Genomic DNA, 16857 nt, shown 5'->3' with positions numbered 1-16857 from the left:
AGACTATCTACAACACCTTCTCTCACAGACAGACTACATAAATATATACAGAAAAATATAAAATGCAACAAATGTAATATTTTACTGAGTTACAGTTAATTTAAGGAAATCAGTAAATTGAAATAAATTCATTAGGCCCTAATCTATGGATTTCACATGACTGGGCAGGGGTGCACCTACTGGGGAGCCAGGCACAATCAGAATGAGTTGTTTCCTAACAAAGGGGCTTTATTAGACAGAATTACTCCTCAGCACCCACCCTCAGACAATCCCAAAGGTGAAGCCAGATGTGTAGGTCCTGGGCTGGGATGGTTACATGTGGTCTACGGTTGTGAGGCCAGTTGGACATACTGCCAAATTCTCCAAAACAACATTGGAGGCAGTTTATGGTAGAGAAATTACCATTCAATACTCACTCTGGCAACAGCTCTGGTGGACATTCCTGCACTCAGCATGCCAATTGCACACTCCTTCAAAACTTGACATCAGTAGCATTGTGGAAAAAACAGCGCCTTTATGGACCCAACACAAGGTGCACCTGTGTAATGACCATGCCGTTTCATCAACTTTTTGATAATCCATCCATCCACCTGACAGGTGTGGTCTATCTTGGCAAAGGAGAAATGCTCACTAACAAGGAAAACAAATTTGTGCACAAAATGAGAGAAATAAGCTTTTTGTGCGCATGTACAATTTAAGGGATTTTTTTATTTCAGATAATGAAACCAACACTTTACATGTTGCGTTTATTTTTTTTTGCTAAGTGTACATGGTGCAGTCAAAAATGATGCAATACTTTAGTTCTGGGTCGACTGAAATGAACCCACAACTATTGTAGTTCATCTTTCAAAAACATTAATACAGCTAAACCATAACATTACAAAAACACTAACAATTGATAAACACACAAGCTGTGTTTCAAGATGAGAAAGTTGAAAAGTTCGTAATGAAGAAATATACATGTTACATTCACACAAGTCATACATGAATCCAGACCATGAATCCAGACTAATTGTAACATTGATAAGAAATTGGGCCATTTTACGACATATTAGAACGCTTCCTTCTTCCAACAGGGTGACAAACATTTACAATTATTTACACATCCAGACTGAGATGGGTGCCATTGGGCCCTGGTCCAAAACTAGTGCACTACCCTATGGGCCCTGGTCCAAAAGTAGTGCACTACATAGGGAATAGGGTGCATTTAGAACGCAGTAGGTAGTCCCCCCCCCCCAGGCAACAGCAGATGGACAGATTTAGAACTGCTGCAGGATCAACTTGTTCTTCATGTCGTGAGAGAACTTGTTGGATCGGAACGCGTCGCTGTCATAGAACGCTGACAGGTTGTGGATGCTGATCTGTCTGGCCTGGGGAAGGAGAGAAAGGAACAATTAAACTATACTGAACAAAAATCATAAGCAACAATTTAAAAAGATTTTTACTGAGCCTGGTTCCTCTCTAGGTTTCGCTTCTAGGGAGTTTTTCCCTAGCCACCGTGCTTCTACACCTGCATTGCTTGCTGTTTGGGGTTTTAGGCTGGGTTTCTGTACAGCACTTTGTGACATCAGACGATGTAAGAAGGGCTATATAAATAAATAAGAAAATTTGATGAGGAAATCAGTCAATTTAAATAAATAAATTGGGAACCTAATCTATGGATTTCACATGACTGGTAAAACAGATATACATCTGTTGGTCAAAGATACAACCCCCCCACCCCCGCAAAAAACAGGATCTCTGCATTCAAATTGCCATGGATAAAATGCAACTGTGTTAGTTGTCTGTAACTTATGTCTGCCCATTCCATAACCACAAAGCCACCAGGGGGCACTCGTTTTACAGGAAACCGCTTGCCCACACGACGCCATACATGTTGTCTGCGTTGTAAGGCCAGTTGGACGTACCGCCAAACTCTAAAATGACTTGAGGCGGCTTATGGTAGAGAAACAAACATTACATTTTCTGGCAACAGCTCTGGTGGACATTCCTGCAGTCAACGTGCCAATTGCACTCTCCCTCAACTTGAGACATCTGCGGCATTGTGTTGTGACAAAATTGCACATTTTAGATTGGCCTTTTGTCCCCAGCACAAGGTGCACCTGTGTAATGATCATGCTGTTAAATCAGCTTTTTCATATGCCACACCGATCAGGTGGATGGATTATCTTGGCAAAGAAATGCTCACTAAGAGGGATGTAAACAAATATGTGCACAAAAAGAGAAAAATAAGCTTTTTGTGTGTACGGAACATTTCTGGGATCTTTTATTTCAGCCCATGAAACATGGGACCAACACTTTACATGTTGCGTTTACATTTTTTATCAGCGTATAGTGCATTCGGAAAGTATTCAGACCCCTCGACTTTTTCTACATTGTTACGTTGCAGCCTTATTCAAAAATGTATCAAATATTTCCCCCCCCTCAAGCTACATACAATACCCCATAATGACAAATTGAAAAACGGGTTTAGACCTGGGGAATGTCAGCAGCATTGAAGGTCCCCAAGAACACAGTGGCCTCCATCATTCTTAAATGGAAGTTTGTAACCACCAATACTCTTCCTAGAGCTGGCCGCCCTGCCAAACTGAGCAATCGGTGTCAGAGGAAGGCCCTAAAAATTGTCTAAGACTCCAGCCACCCGAGTCATAGACTGTTCTCTCTGCTACCGCACAGCAAGTCTAGGTCCAAGAGGCTTCTAAACAGCTTCCACCCCCAAGTTTTTCAGCGGCAGGCCCTGGAAGACTAGTCAGGATCGAGGGAAAGATGAACGGAGCAAAGTACAGAGAGATCCTTGATGAAAACCTGCTCCAGAGGGCTCAGGATCTCAGACTGGGGCGAAGGTTCACCTTCCAATAGGACAATGACCCTAAGCACACAGCTAAGACAACGCAGGAGTGGCTTCGGGACAAGTCTCTGAATGTCCTTGAGTGGCCCAGCCAGAGCCCAGACTTGAACATCTCTGGAGAGACCTGAAAAATAGCTGTGCAGCAACGCTCCCCATCAAACCTGACAGAGCTTGAAAGGATCTGCAGAGAAGAATGGGAGAAACTCCCCAAAAACAGGTGTGCCAAACTTGTAGCGTCATACCCAAGAAGACTCGAGGCTGATATTAATGCCAAAGGTGCTTCAACAAAGCACCGAGTAAAGGGTCTGAATACCTATGTAAATGTGATATTTCAGTTTTTTAATACATTTCTAAAAAAAAAATCTAAACCTGTTTTCACTTTGTCATTATGGGGTATTGTGATGTCATTATGGGGTATTGTGATGTCATTATGGGGTATTGTGATGTCATTATGGGGTATTGTGTGTAGCTTGCGGGAAACAAGCAATTTAATCAATTTTAGAATAAGGCTGCAACGTAACAAAATGTGGAAAATGTCAAGGGGTCTAAATACTTTCCGAATGCCCTGTATATGTTGGAAACTATTGAACTTCACAAATAGCCGCAAATTATGTTTAATGTACTCAAGATATAGAATGTTGCATTTATATTTTTGTTCAGTGTATATCAGCATTGACAACAAAATTAAACATTTTCCCCAAGGGGAAGAACAGAAAGCAACTTCACACTTCTTCTCTATACCACCTTTACTCCACACAGAGAAGCATACAAAGCTCTCCCTCCATTTGGAAAATCTGACCATAATTCTATCCTACTGATTCCTGCTTACAAGCAAAAACTAAATCAGGAAGCACCAGCAACTCGCTCAATACGGAAGTGGTCTGATGACGCGGATGCTCCTTGAGTGTTCTGCTAGTAGACTGGAATATGTTACGGGATTCATCAAATGGCATTGAGGAGTACACCACCTCAGTCACCAGCTTCATCAATGACGTTGTCCCCACAGTGACTACGTACATACCCCAACCAGAAGCCAAGGATTACAGGCAACATCTGCACAGAGCTAAAGGCTAGAGCTGCCGCTTTCAAGGAGCGGGACACATATGAAATCCCGCCATGCCCTCAGACGAACCATCAAACAGGCAAAGCTTCAATGTAGGACTAAGACTGAATCCTACTACACCGGCGCTGACGCTGTTAGCATCTTGCTAGAATACAATAAGGGAGAGGAGACCGAGATGAAACAGCTTGGTATAGTACATTACAGTAGAAATGTAAGTAATACATTTTACACTATTCATTAAGACACCACCATCAGCTCATTACCTTGTCCACCAGGTCTTTCTCTGGGATCTCGATGGTGTCCTGCTGTGCTCCGTACCGGTTCCTCTGATACGCCACCTGCTCCGACACCAGCTGCTTCAGGATGAACAGCAGCAACTCATTGTTGTCTTTTCTGAACGCCAGGTAACGGGCAAACGTCTAGAGAGAGGAGGAAACGAGGGATAAGTTAGCAGACCTGCCAACCCTGTCCAACTTTTTAGAGTACCAGACGCGTGCGGCATATTTGAGATTCTCTCTCCCCCCACCCTCGTGCGCATGCTGTTTGTGAGTCTGATCGCAATTGTAGAATTGTACTAAATCCAGTCTATCAAAAGGTTGGAAAACTTTTTCTTGACAGCATTCCATTTACACACATGGTAGAAGTCTGGCTACACAAAGCTTAACTAGGCTAAACTTGTTCAGCAGGCTACCGCAAGGGGAATCTGACCGCTGTTCAGCAGGCTACCGCAAGGGGAATCTGACCGCTGTTCAGCAGGCTACCGCAAGGGGAATCTGACCGCTGTTCAGCAGGCTACCGCAAGGGGAATCTGACCGCTGTTCAGCAGGCTACCGCAAGGGGAATCTGACCGCTGTTCAGCAGGCTACCGCAAGGGGAATCTGACCGCTGTTCAGCAGGCTACCGCAAGGGGAATCTGACCGCTGTTCAGTAGGCTACCGCAAAGGGAATCGGACCGCTGTTCAGCAGGCTACCGCAAGGGGAATCTGACCGCTGTTCAGCAGGCTACCGCAAGGGGAATCTGACCGCTGTTCAGCAGGCTACCGCAAGGGGAATCTGACCGCTGTTCAGCAGGCTACCGCAAAGGGAATCGGACCGCTGTTCAGCAGGCTACCGCAAAGGGAATCGGACCGCTGTTCAGCAGGCTACCGCAAAGGGAATCGGACCGCTGTTCAGTAGGCTACCGCAAAGGGAATCGGACCGCTGTTCAGTAGGCTACCGCAAAGGGAATCTGACCGCTAGAAGAGTCCGGTGTTTCAGCCTATGTAAAATGTGCCCATTGTATTTCTTTGCAGCACATGTATCTATTTCAAAAATCTGAAATGATGTAATCTCAAATCTAGTGCCAAGGCATTTTAGAAGCATTGCCTCTATAGCCAATACCAGACACTCGTTCATTCTTCATCGTGCAGTCTTCTAAACTCCCGACTCCATTTAATGACAAGAGGTTTATATTTATTTTTTATTATACTTTTTGTGACATGGATCATAATTAGTTACAGTCTTATCAGGTTGCGTGATCCTCGTAATGTTAAGTGGAAAATACACATTTAATTCTGCGTCCCATTAGTTGTATCACACTCGCACAAAGCGAGTGTGATACAACTAATGGGACGCAGAATTATTTTTCGTATTTGCATTTAATTTCTCTCACTAGCAAATGCGAGTGAACTGCTGGCACTTTAGAGCCCACTGAATGTCCATCTTATGTTCGCAAACGTTAGCTTGAAACAATTAGTGTTTACCTTTCCACAGCACACAGGGTCAAAAAGAGATTTGTCCATGTGTTGACGTACAGCTGACAGTCGGCAAACTCAGCATCACAACAAACAGGAGGGGCACACACGGGGGTAGCTACGTCCAATAATGATGTATTCATCTCCATGTCCGTTGACACAAACTCCGGACATGTCTGTGTGTTGCAGTTTGAGAATCGGGATGTGAGATTTACTCAGTGGATTTATTTTTTATTTTAAAAAACAAACCAAAATCAGGCCCTATTCATTTCTGCATACTTTTAACTCGGATCTCGTACCTGGACAGAGAATTGCATAGTTGGTACGGAAAATGCGTGCATGTTGGCAGGTCTGAGTTAGTTTCAGAATAAAAAGCAGCAGCTTGACATCTCGTCTGAGCGCCAGGTAACATCTAGAGGACCAGGAACCAGTGTTTGACATACTGTATTCACCGTGTTGTGACAGACAGTCCAATCCTTATATATTAATAGTGTATGACCACTAAGTGGAGACTAATCTATGTTGGGCTTTTTCCCTCCTGCACCATCTTACCCTCTACAGAACTAGAAGAACGCATATTATTACCCTTTTCCGTTGCAAAACGTTTCGCTACAATTTGCTCTAGTGAACACGACCCACGTATAGTCTAGCACATTCCCTGTGCTTACCTTCCTCATGCTCCTCATCACGCTGAACTTCTGAGTGTCGATGAAGCTCTCCAGCATGACTCGGATGGCCATGTTGACGTCATCCTCCACTACGTAGTCGCGGAGGTGCATCCTGGCGTGGGCCTCCGCCATGCGGATCATAGACTCGATGTGACGCACCGTGATGGGGATGCTGCCTGTCGCCTACACAGACACATTAAGTTATTGAATTATTATTGTCAGTAGACAGTTTGGACATATGAAGGTCACGACCCCTCCAGGATAAAATACAACTACATGTTAAAGTATCCGTTTCATTCGTTTCAGGTTCGGCATCAACTCAGAAAGTGAACTGAAATATCAATGAAATGTTCTGGGACATGAAATGGACCCATGCCAGCTAAGGGCCTTGCATCATCTCCCCAGGCTTTAGCTCAGCTAGCTAGCTTACAGTCTTACCGTCTGAGGGCTCGAACCAGCGGTTGTGACACACTCACCATGGACTCTTTGCGCAGGTCGCTGTAGATGTGAGCCACCTTATCCTGGTCCATCTGGTTGAGTTTGGGCCGGACCCTTTCCTTGGAGTACATGATGTATTTCCTCAGCAGCTCCTGGGGGATAGGAGGCACGTCTGTGGTGTTGGGCAGAACCACCTCCTCCAAGCCAGCCATGCCACCCTCCTTGTTGCTGGGGTGATGCTTGATGTGGCTGCCCACCACGAAACGAGCCAGCATCTCATCCTGTAAATGGTGGACAAAGACAAGTTAGAAGGTTGCAATATTGCAAAGAACAAGTGTCAATTCATTCAGCTAACTAACAAAACATCCGGTCATATCATTACAGGGATGATGAGAGAACAACAGAAAGCTGATAAGTTGGCCAATAGTCTTCACCTGCACTGGGTCCACAGTATCTCTGACTACACACAGGACGTCAAAACGAGACACGATAGGCTCGGTCAGATCCACGTTCTCAGAGAAGGTCAGAGACGGGTCGTAGCGACCACCGATAGGGTTGGCAGCAGCGATGATGGTACAGCGTGCTTGGAGCGAGGTGACGATGCCGGCCTTGGAGATGGAGATGCTCTGTTGTTCCATGGCCTCGTGGATACTGGTCCTGTCTGCATCGTTCATCTGGACAGGAGAGACATGTTGAGCACTGCAGTCTACAGGAGAGACATGTTGAGCACTGCAGTCTACAGGAGAGACATGTTGAGCACTGCAGTCTACAGGAGAGACATGTTGAGCACTGCAGTCTACAGGAGAGACATGTTGAGCACTGCAGTCTACAGGAGAGACATGTTGAGCACTGCAGTCTACAGGAGAGACATGTTGAGCACTGCAGTCTACAGGAGAGACATGTTGAGCACTGCAGTCTACAGGAGAGACATGTTGAGCACTGCAGTCTACAGGAGAGACATGTTGAGCACTGCAGTCTACAGGAGAGACATGTTGAGCACTGCAGTCTACAGGAGAGACATGTTGAGCACTGCAGTCTACAGGAGAGACATGTTGAGCACTGCAGTCTACAGGAGAGACATGTTGAGCACTGCAGTCTACAGGAGAGACATGTTGAGCACTGCAGTCTACAGGAGAGACATGTTGAGCACTGCAGTCTACAGGAGAGACATGTTGAGCACTGCAGTCTACAGGAGAGACATGTTGAGCACTGCAGTCTACAGGAGAGACATGTTGAGCACTACAGTCTACAGGAGAGACATGTTGAGCACTACAGTCTACAGGAGAGACATGTTGAGCACTACAGTCTACAGGAGAGACATGTTGAGCACTACAGTCTACAGGAGAGACATGACACTACAGTCTACAGGAGAGACATGTTGAGCACTACAGTCTACAGGAGAGACATGTTGAGCACTACAGTCTACAGGAGAGACATGTTGAGCACTACAGTCTACAGGAGAGACATGTTGAGCACTACAGTCTACAGGAGAGACATGTTGAGCACTACAGTCTACAGGAGAGACATGTTGAGCACTACAGTCTACAGGAGAGACATGTTGAGCACTACAGTCTACAGGAGAGACATGTTGAGCACTACAGTCTACAGGAGAGACATGTTGAGCACTACAGTCTACAGGAGAGACATGTTGAGCACTACAGTCTACAGGAGAGACATGTTGAGCACTACAGTCTACAGGAGAGACATGTTGAGCACTACAGTCTACAGGAGAGACATGTTGAGCACTACAGTCTACAGGAGAGACATGTTGAGCACTACAGTCTACAGGAGAGACATGTTGAGCACTACAGTCTACAGGAGAGACATGTTGAGCACTACAGTCTACAGGAGAGACATGTTGAGCACTACAGTCTACAGGAGAGACATGTTGAGCACTACAGTCTACAGGAGAGACATGTTGAGCACTACAGTCTACAGGAGAGACATGTTGAGCACTACAGTCTACAGGAGAGACATGTTGAGCACTACAGTCTACAGGAGAGACATGTTGAGCACTACAGTCTACAGGAGAGACATGTTGAGCACTACAGTCTACAGGAGAGACATGTTGAGCACTACAGTCTACAGGAGAGACATGTTGAGCACTACAGTCTACAGGAGAGACATGTTGAGCACTACAGTCTACAGGAGAGACATGTTGAGCACTACAGTCTACAGGAGAGACATGTTGAGCACTACAGTCTACAGGAGAGACATGTTGAGCACTACAGTCTACAGGAGAGACATGTTGAGCACTACAGTCTACAGGAGAGACATGTTGAGCACTACAGTCTACAGGAGAGACATGTTGAGCACTACAGTCTACAGGAGAGACATGTTGAGCACTACAGTCTACAGGAGAGACATGTTGAGCACTACAGTCTACAGGAGAGACATGTTGAGCACTACAGTCTACAGGAGAGACATGTTGAGCACTACAGTCTACAGGAGAGACATGTTGAGCACTACAGTCTACAGGAGAGACATGTTGAGCACTACAGTCTACAGGAGTGTCACAGACAGGAGAGACATGTTGAGCACTACAGTCTACAGGAGTGTCACAGACAGGAGAGACATGTTGAGCACTACAGTCTACAGGAGAGACATGTTGAGCACTGCAGTCTACAGGAGTGTCACAGACAGGAGAAACATGTTGAGCACTGCAGTCTACAGGAGAGACATGTTGAGCACTGCAGTCTACAGGAGTGTCACAGACAGGAGAGACATGTTGAGCACTGCAGTCTACAGGAGAGACATGTTGAGCACTACAGTCTACAGGAGAGACATGTTGAGCACTGCAGTCTACAGGAGTGTCACAGACAGGAGAGACATGTTGAGCACTACAGTCTACAGGAGAGACATGTTGAGCACTACAGTCTACAGGAGAGACATGTTGAGCACTGCAGTCTACAGGAGTGTCACAGACAGGAGAGACATGTTGAGCACTACAGTCTACAGGAGTGTCACAGACAGGAGAGACATGTTGAGCACTACAGTCTACAGGAGTGTCACAGACAGGAGAAACTACACTTCCTATTCCATCGTTAGGAGATCTTCCTGACCTGTCATGGCCCTGCACAAGGCACTAAACAGTTTTAAAAATGAACAAATCCTTTACTTTGAATGTTGCTGGAAATATACTACACTTGGTCTCCCTTTTCCCACCCACACCTTAACAACCCCTTTCCCCCCCACCCCTTAAAGTCGATGAGACAGACCCCTCTGTCCACTAACACCAAGGTCCTAGCCTCTAGAGTCCACTCCCTTAGTCCAACTCTAACCCCTCTCTCCCATCATATCAACCCTTTCTCCCTCTCACCTTGTCAAACTCGTCGATGAGACAGACCCCTCTGTCCGCTAACACCAGGGCTCCAGCCTCCAGGGTCCACTCCCTGGTGACCGGGTGTCTCTGTACGTAGGCGGTCAGGCCCACAGCGGAGGCTCCCTGGCCGGTGGTGAACACCGCTCTGCTGGCCACCTTCTCAACGTATTTCAAGAACTGGGACTTGGCCGTACCGGGGTCACCGCACAGGAGCACGTTGAGGTCACCTCGCACCTTGTGCTTCCCACCTGGAGAAAAGAGGGAAAGGTAAGAGCCCAGAACAGAGGAAGGATAGATGAATCATAACAGAGGACTGAGTAGCCCTCATTCAAGAAAGCTACTGAAAATTCATTTTTTTATTTGATCAAACAGCCAACTCAGTTTAAAGGAAGGTTGTTCTCCAGAAGGAGCGTTGGCTACCGCTGATGTTGAATGGTTCACCAACCTGGATTCTTGGGCTCTCCACCAAACAGAGCCAGAGCCAAGCCTCTCTTGATGTCTTCATGGCCGTAGATGGAGGGGCCAATACTGGCAAAGACCTGCAGAGAGACAGGAGACAGCCCATGGGATGAACAGGGTGTACCGGTGGGGATGAACAGACCAAAGAAAATACGACTAAAAGCCAATCTACGGATATTGACAATTAACATTTGCTATAGACACTGACCAGGTGAAAGCTATGATCCCTTATTGATGTCACCTTCCATCAGTGTAGATGAAGGGGAGGAGACAGGTTAAAGAAGGATTTTTAAGTCTTGAGACATGAATTGTGTATGTATCCCATTCAGAGGGTGAATGGACAAAACTAACTATTTAAGTGCATTTGAACAGGGCATGGTAGTAGTTACAACGGTTTGTGACAAGAACTGCAACGCTGCTGGGTTTTTCACACTCAACAGTTTCCAGTGTGTATCAAGAATTGTCCACCACCCAAAGGACATCCAGCCAACTTGACAACTGTGGGAAGCATTGGAGTCAACATGGGCCAGCATCCCTGTAGAACGCTTTAAAACACCATGCCCCGATGAATTGAGGCTGTTGAGGGCCAAAAGGAAGGGGGTGCAAATTAATATTAGGAAGGTGTTCCTAATGTTTTGTACATTCAGTCTATATTGTGCCACAAGCCATTAATAATTGTTTCCACAGTATGTCAATGGGCTTGTATCTGTTATTAAATAAACCATACATAAAAGACGGAAAGACTTGTGACCACGGGGTCCTCCTGCCGTACCAGCAGGGTCCCGCCTAACTCACCCTCTCTCTGATGAGCTCGTGGTCTGACAGTTTACCAGTAGGTGCTACTAACTTACCCTCTCGCCGATGCGCTCGTCCTTTGACAGAGCCACGATGGCCTTGATGTCCTCGTCAGTGAGCTCAGCCACGGCCACTTTGTTGTCTCTACGAGCAATATGATTGGCCATGATGACCGTAGCGAACACCGGGAAGCCGTTGGCCATGTTCAGAGAGCCGTCATAGTTGTTGTTGTAGATGCCCGTCAGTTCCTGGAGGGAAAGAGACGTTATTAATAACCTAGCTACCTAGTCGTAATAAGTTAACGTCCTCTTTGACAAGAAGGATCTAGAATGTTAAAGTCAGACATGTTGCTGGGATGAGAAAATAAATACAAGTAAAAAAAACATGGCTGTTCAGAATGGCCTCGCATTCATCAAGTACCTACTAAAATCATACTTGATGCAATGACATGTGTCTTTCGTCTCACAGCCCCGTACATCCCACTAGCAGACAATGTTAGTGCCCTACAGTGTTGAGAATTACAGAGATTAGTTCTGTTAGGAGTCAAACTCACTATTTCGTCTCCAGGTTTGCATTGGTCCACCAGGTCAGCCAATAGGATGGCATCTTTGGAGCGTGGGAGGCGGCCAGCGGCGATCTTCCCGGGGCTCTCCTGGATGGTGATTCGCTGGTAGTTCTGGTACACAGTCTGACAAAAAAAAAAAAAAAAAAAGTCTTATTTCTTGCCTAGTCTTTATCTATTAGTCAGCCCCTCAGCCTCCACACTCTGGTGAAGAATCAGCCCTGGCGCTGAGGACAGAAGCCTGGCTTCCCTTCCTGGTTCAACCTCATCAGATAGTATTTTTATTAGTCCACTCATATTTCTAACCTTTTTAAGAGTATTTCTATTGGTCGACTGACTCACCAACTCCATATTAATGTCGAAGGGGCCGAAAGACTGGCACTCAGGGCAGGACCCTGGCTTCACTTCCTGGTTCTGGGACTGGAAGAAGGGTCCCAGGATGAAGTTACACTTGTTACAGTTGTACTTGACCATGCCCAGCTGTGGCAGAACACCTGTACAGCAGGTCACCACTCCACTGGTACGGATCAACTGGTTCAGGTGGAGTTGTCTGGAGAGGAGAAAAGAAAATTAGCATGGTATTGGAAAAGCAATCATATTAATCCTATAGAGGGAGTGATGCAAGAGGCTCAGTATCAGCCTGTGTGCATGGGAGTTCCCTCAACTCTACTGCACTGTTGTAGCTCTGTGACAACTGTAGAGACTAGCCTCTCGCTCTTGTTATTGCAAAAGTTGGCCTGAACTAATGCTAAATTTGTATCGCTGAGTCTACTTTTAAATCATGGAAGACATGTGATCAGTATTTACCTGAGGGATCTCAGCTCCTCGACGAGGGGCAGGTTGCAGATCCTGACGTGGATCTCGTGAGCGATGCGGTCGTATTTGGGATACATGGCCAGGACTACCTCCTTGGCTGCCTCGTCAAATATCTTCAGCATCTCAGTAGGCGCCTCTGGCAGGAAGTAGGCCAGGACATGCTCCCTGGCTGCTAGGTCCTCGTAGTTCACCACCAGACTCTCCTTGTTCTCTGGACGGGGTTGGTTTAAATACATCAGTAATGTAGTCTTTCTTCAAGACCGTGAACCTTTAGACACAGTCAAGGTCAACCCATTTCAAAGATCAAGTAAAGCCAGGTGCAGAATCCCTACTGTTGTAGTTGATATAGTTTGTTCTCTATCCTCTTTTTAAAATAGTGAGCCAACATGGTTTTCAGCACTTCCCTGACTGATCAAAACTAGTTCTCATGGCTCTCGTCTCTCTGCAGCAGATGTTCCAAACATTGCTCACTATACATCAAATCGCAATACATATAGAATCGTGAGAAAAGCAATAGATATTGTATTGGTATCTGCGTATTATGATATCGTATCGTGAGGTCCCTGGCAATTCCCAGCCCTACTATAGATACAAGGTGATTTGTAATTTTCAGTGACTCCGCAGTCCGACTTCAGAACAGACCTAACATCTCATTCCGAAATCGTCAGCATTAATATGGAGTTGGTCCCCCCCTTTGCTGCTATACCAGCCTCCACTCGTCTGGGAAGGCTTTCCTCTTGATGTTGGAACATTGCTTCCATTCAACCACAAGAGCGTTATAGTGAGGTTGGGCATTGATGTTAGGCCATTAGGCCTGGCTCGCAGTCAGCGTTCCAATTCATCCCAAAGGTGTTTGATGGAGTTGAGGTCAGTACTCTGTGCAGGCCAGTCAAGTTCTTTCACACTGATCGAGAAACCGTTTTTGTATGGACCTCACTTTGTGCACGGGGCATTGTTATGCTGAAACAGGAAAGGGCCTTCGTCAAACTGTTGCCACGTTCTCCTTGCATCCAACAAACTCAGATTCGTCCGTCAGACTGCCAGATGGTGAAGTGTGATTCAATACTCCAGAGAACGCGTTTCCTCTGCTCCAGAGTCCAATGGAGGCGTGATTTACACCACTCCAGCCGACGCTTGGCATTTCACATGGTCATCTTAGGCTTGTGTGTGCGTGCGGCTGCTCGGCCATGGAAACCCATTTCATGACTCTCCCGACAAAATGTTCTTGTGCTGACGTTGTTTCCAGAGGCAGTTTGGAACTCAGGTGTGAGTGTTGCAAGCAAGGACAGAAGAATTTTTACAAACTTCAGCACTCCCGTTCTGTGAGCTCGTGTGGCCTACCACTTAGCGGCTGAGCCGTCGTTGCTCCTAGACATTTCCACTTCCACAATAACAGCCCTTACAGTTGTCCGGGGCATTTCTACCAGGGAAGAAATGTGAAAACTGACTTGTTGGAAAGGTGGCATCCTATGACGGTGCCACGTTGAAAGTCACTGAGCTCTTCAGTAAGGCCATTCTACTGCCAATGTTTGTCTATGGCTGTACGCTCGATTTTATACACCTGTCAGCAACGGGTGTGGCTGAAAAAGCCGAATCAACTAATTTGAAGGGCTGTCCACATATTTTTGTGTATATATATTTTTTTTTATACATACATACATACATATACACACATATGTATACACACACACACACACACACACACACAAATACATACACACACAAGTACCTTTGCACATGTCGCTGATCTTCTCCTTGAAGACGTTGTGCCCGTTCTCATCTACATGGGTGCGCAGGAAGTTCTTGAAGCGGTGGTAGATCTCCAGACGTGGCGCGGCCATGACCACCCACTCCCTGACAGAGTGGCCCTGCAAGCAATCCATCCATCAATACATCCATCAACCAACTCATCCATCCACCAACCAATTCATCCATCCATCAACCGTTTGTATAGCACATGTTGTACAAGGTAAAAATACAACGCGCTTCACAGAAAAATAAATCAATAATATGAATGAATATAATAAATATTTTATTACCTTCATGTCCTCTAGGTTCTCGATGCTCTCGATCATTTCCTCGTCGTCCGCCCCGGTGCCATCTGCAGCCCGCTCCGCCAGGCGACGCCTCCGGGCTGGGCGCTCTTCATCCTCATCCTCACTGTCTGTTAGACGGAAGAGGAAGGTGATGAGGAGTTTCTTAACCTGATGTGTGTTGTTTCAATCCCACTATCTAAGAGTAGAACATCTAATCTTATGGTCAGAAAATCTATAACAGACTATGAAGAACTTCTCACCATACAGCAGTCCTCTCCTCAGCCTGCCTCCCTGCTCCCTGTCTCTCCTCCTCATGGCGTCCTCAGCAGCAGCCCTGGCTCCAGGAGACAGCTCCGACAGCTCCTCATCAAGATCCAGACCCTCCACCTCATACCTGTCCAGCTCAGGAATGGCTCGGTAGTCTCTGCATGGGAAGAATGTATAAGCAAATCATATTGTATTATAAACCCTATATAATTTGTGGTATAAATGCTTAGTAAACATGCTATAACATAGCTATAACCTGAAAACACTACATGTAAAGCACAAGACTACAGGGTCTGAACACCTCCCTCTACCTCTCCTCCCTTGCTCACCTCTCCATTGCATCTCCAATCAGTTCCTCCCCGTCTCCCTCCTCCTCCTCTTCCCCAGGCAGAGTTCCTTCACCCAGGAGCCCCTCAGACTCATCCTCAAAGGGGGGCAAGTCTCTTCCGGGGCTGGAGGTCAGTTCCCCCCGCCTGGAGCCTCTGCCGGGGCTGGTTGCCATATGATATGACTCAGATGAATCCTGACAACAGAAAAAGACAAGCTGTCAAGTCAGATGTATTTTGCATTGTTACATTTGCTACAGACTGTTGCATTTCATATATTACAGAGTCCATCTATTGTCTCAACACACATAGTTTAGTGCTAGATAGCTTGCTGGCTAAGATTAATATACCTATTCCTTAAACATGGTGAACAAAGGCTCAAACTGTGGAAAGCAGTTTACTAGCCAGATAGCTAACTTTTAACAGTCCATTTTAAATTGCTGCATTTAAAATGAGTCATTTAGCAGACGTTCTTATCCAGGGCGATTTACAGGAGCAATTGGGGTTAAGTGCCTTTACTCAAGGACACATGACAGATTTTTCACCTGATCGACTTCGGGATTTGAACCAGCGACCTTTCGGTTACTGGCCCAACGCTCTTAGCAGCTAACTTTCATTAGTTCGCTAGCTAGTCAGACATCGAACTGATCTAAAATCTGTAGTTAATCGTTTATATTATATATGTAAGTTAAATGTTCATTGCCATGTAGTTAACTAAATTACACAAAAAATGTGATCTGCATGGCTTCTATTGTTAGCCAGGTAGCTAAAGTGTGCCAGTTTGTCAGCCATCATGGCTAGGCACATCATTGGCACTCAATTGTCACTATGAAGATTAATACAATTATGGATATAACGTTAACCAGCACATGATTTCAACGTGAGTCGATTCCTGACACTTTCTCAACTTTGACTGGCGAGCAAAAGACATCACGAACGAACAGAAATCCTCAGATAATTTATCAAGGAACATAAACAACTTCCAATGCAATGGGCTTTATTGGCATGGGAAACATGTTTACAATTGCCAGAGCAAGTGGAATAGATAAACGTGAAATAAACAATCAACTATCTGTCAAAAAAAGAAATATGTTGAAACATATATTGCCGATTTTGATAATAATCACTCACCGCCATTACTTCGTGCTTGCTTGTCTCTACTGCTGCTACGCAAATGTATTTTTTACCACTTACTTTTCCCGCGAAATCGTCACGTGGTATACAAAGCGCGCGAAATATTATGAATATGTAATAATGAACCAAAGAGCAGCCTTATGATTGGTCAGAGCAAAAAGCGTACTCTGTGATAGGTCAATCTAATGTAAAGCAGGATCCTTTGGATGCGCTCGATTTGTTTCCCTCAGAAAGCCGGGTACTGATTATCAGTTGTTTTACTGAAGACGTGAGAAACAGAATTGTGCCGTGTTCTCACATATTGACTATCTTTTCTTTGTGAAATACACATGATATATTACGCTGATTTTTACAGGAATTCTAAATTATTTTTGCACTAATGTTTAGAAC

General features: G+C 45.6%; 1 protein-coding gene across 1 annotated transcript; it reads right to left on the bottom strand.

Annotated features, from left to right (window-relative positions):
• Window positions 1-688: 688 nt before the first annotated feature.
• mcm2 (minichromosome maintenance complex component 2) lies at window positions 689-16528 on the bottom strand. The gene is made up of 16 exons (XM_039015289.1): window positions 16465-16528; window positions 15337-15530; window positions 15001-15164; window positions 14744-14868; window positions 14434-14572; window positions 12696-12915; window positions 12231-12438; window positions 11880-12014; window positions 11383-11574; window positions 10518-10611; window positions 10070-10320; window positions 7185-7424; window positions 6789-7031; window positions 6313-6495; window positions 4175-4330; window positions 689-1370 (listed from the first exon to the last, which is right to left on the bottom strand). Exons 1-16 carry the CDS (start codon window positions 16468-16470, stop codon window positions 1260-1262), a joined length of 2661 nt encoding a protein of 886 aa, XP_038871217.1. The 5' UTR covers window positions 16471-16528; the 3' UTR covers window positions 689-1259.
• Between the last annotated feature and the right edge of the window lie 329 nt (window positions 16529-16857).

Source organism: Salvelinus namaycush, chromosome 20, assembly GCF_016432855.1.
Source record: "Salvelinus namaycush isolate Seneca chromosome 20, SaNama_1.0, whole genome shotgun sequence".
Lineage (NCBI taxonomy): Eukaryota > Metazoa > Chordata > Actinopteri > Salmoniformes > Salmonidae > Salvelinus > Salvelinus namaycush.
Note: the sequence above shows the minus strand (reverse complement) of the source record. Positions and strands in the feature narration are given on the sequence as shown.

Excerpts from the sequence above, each read along its gene's own strand:
- mcm2 (XM_039015289.1), bottom strand. Across the intron at positions 12,916-14,433 it reads GATCAGCGACATGTGCAAAG|AGAACAAGGAGAGTCTGGTG; the intron begins GTACTTGTGTGT and ends AACCCCGTCCAG. Across the intron at positions 10,321-10,517 it reads TGGAGAGCCCAAGAATCCAG|GTGGGAAGCACAAGGTGCGA; the intron begins GTTGGTGAACCA and ends TCTTTTCTCCAG.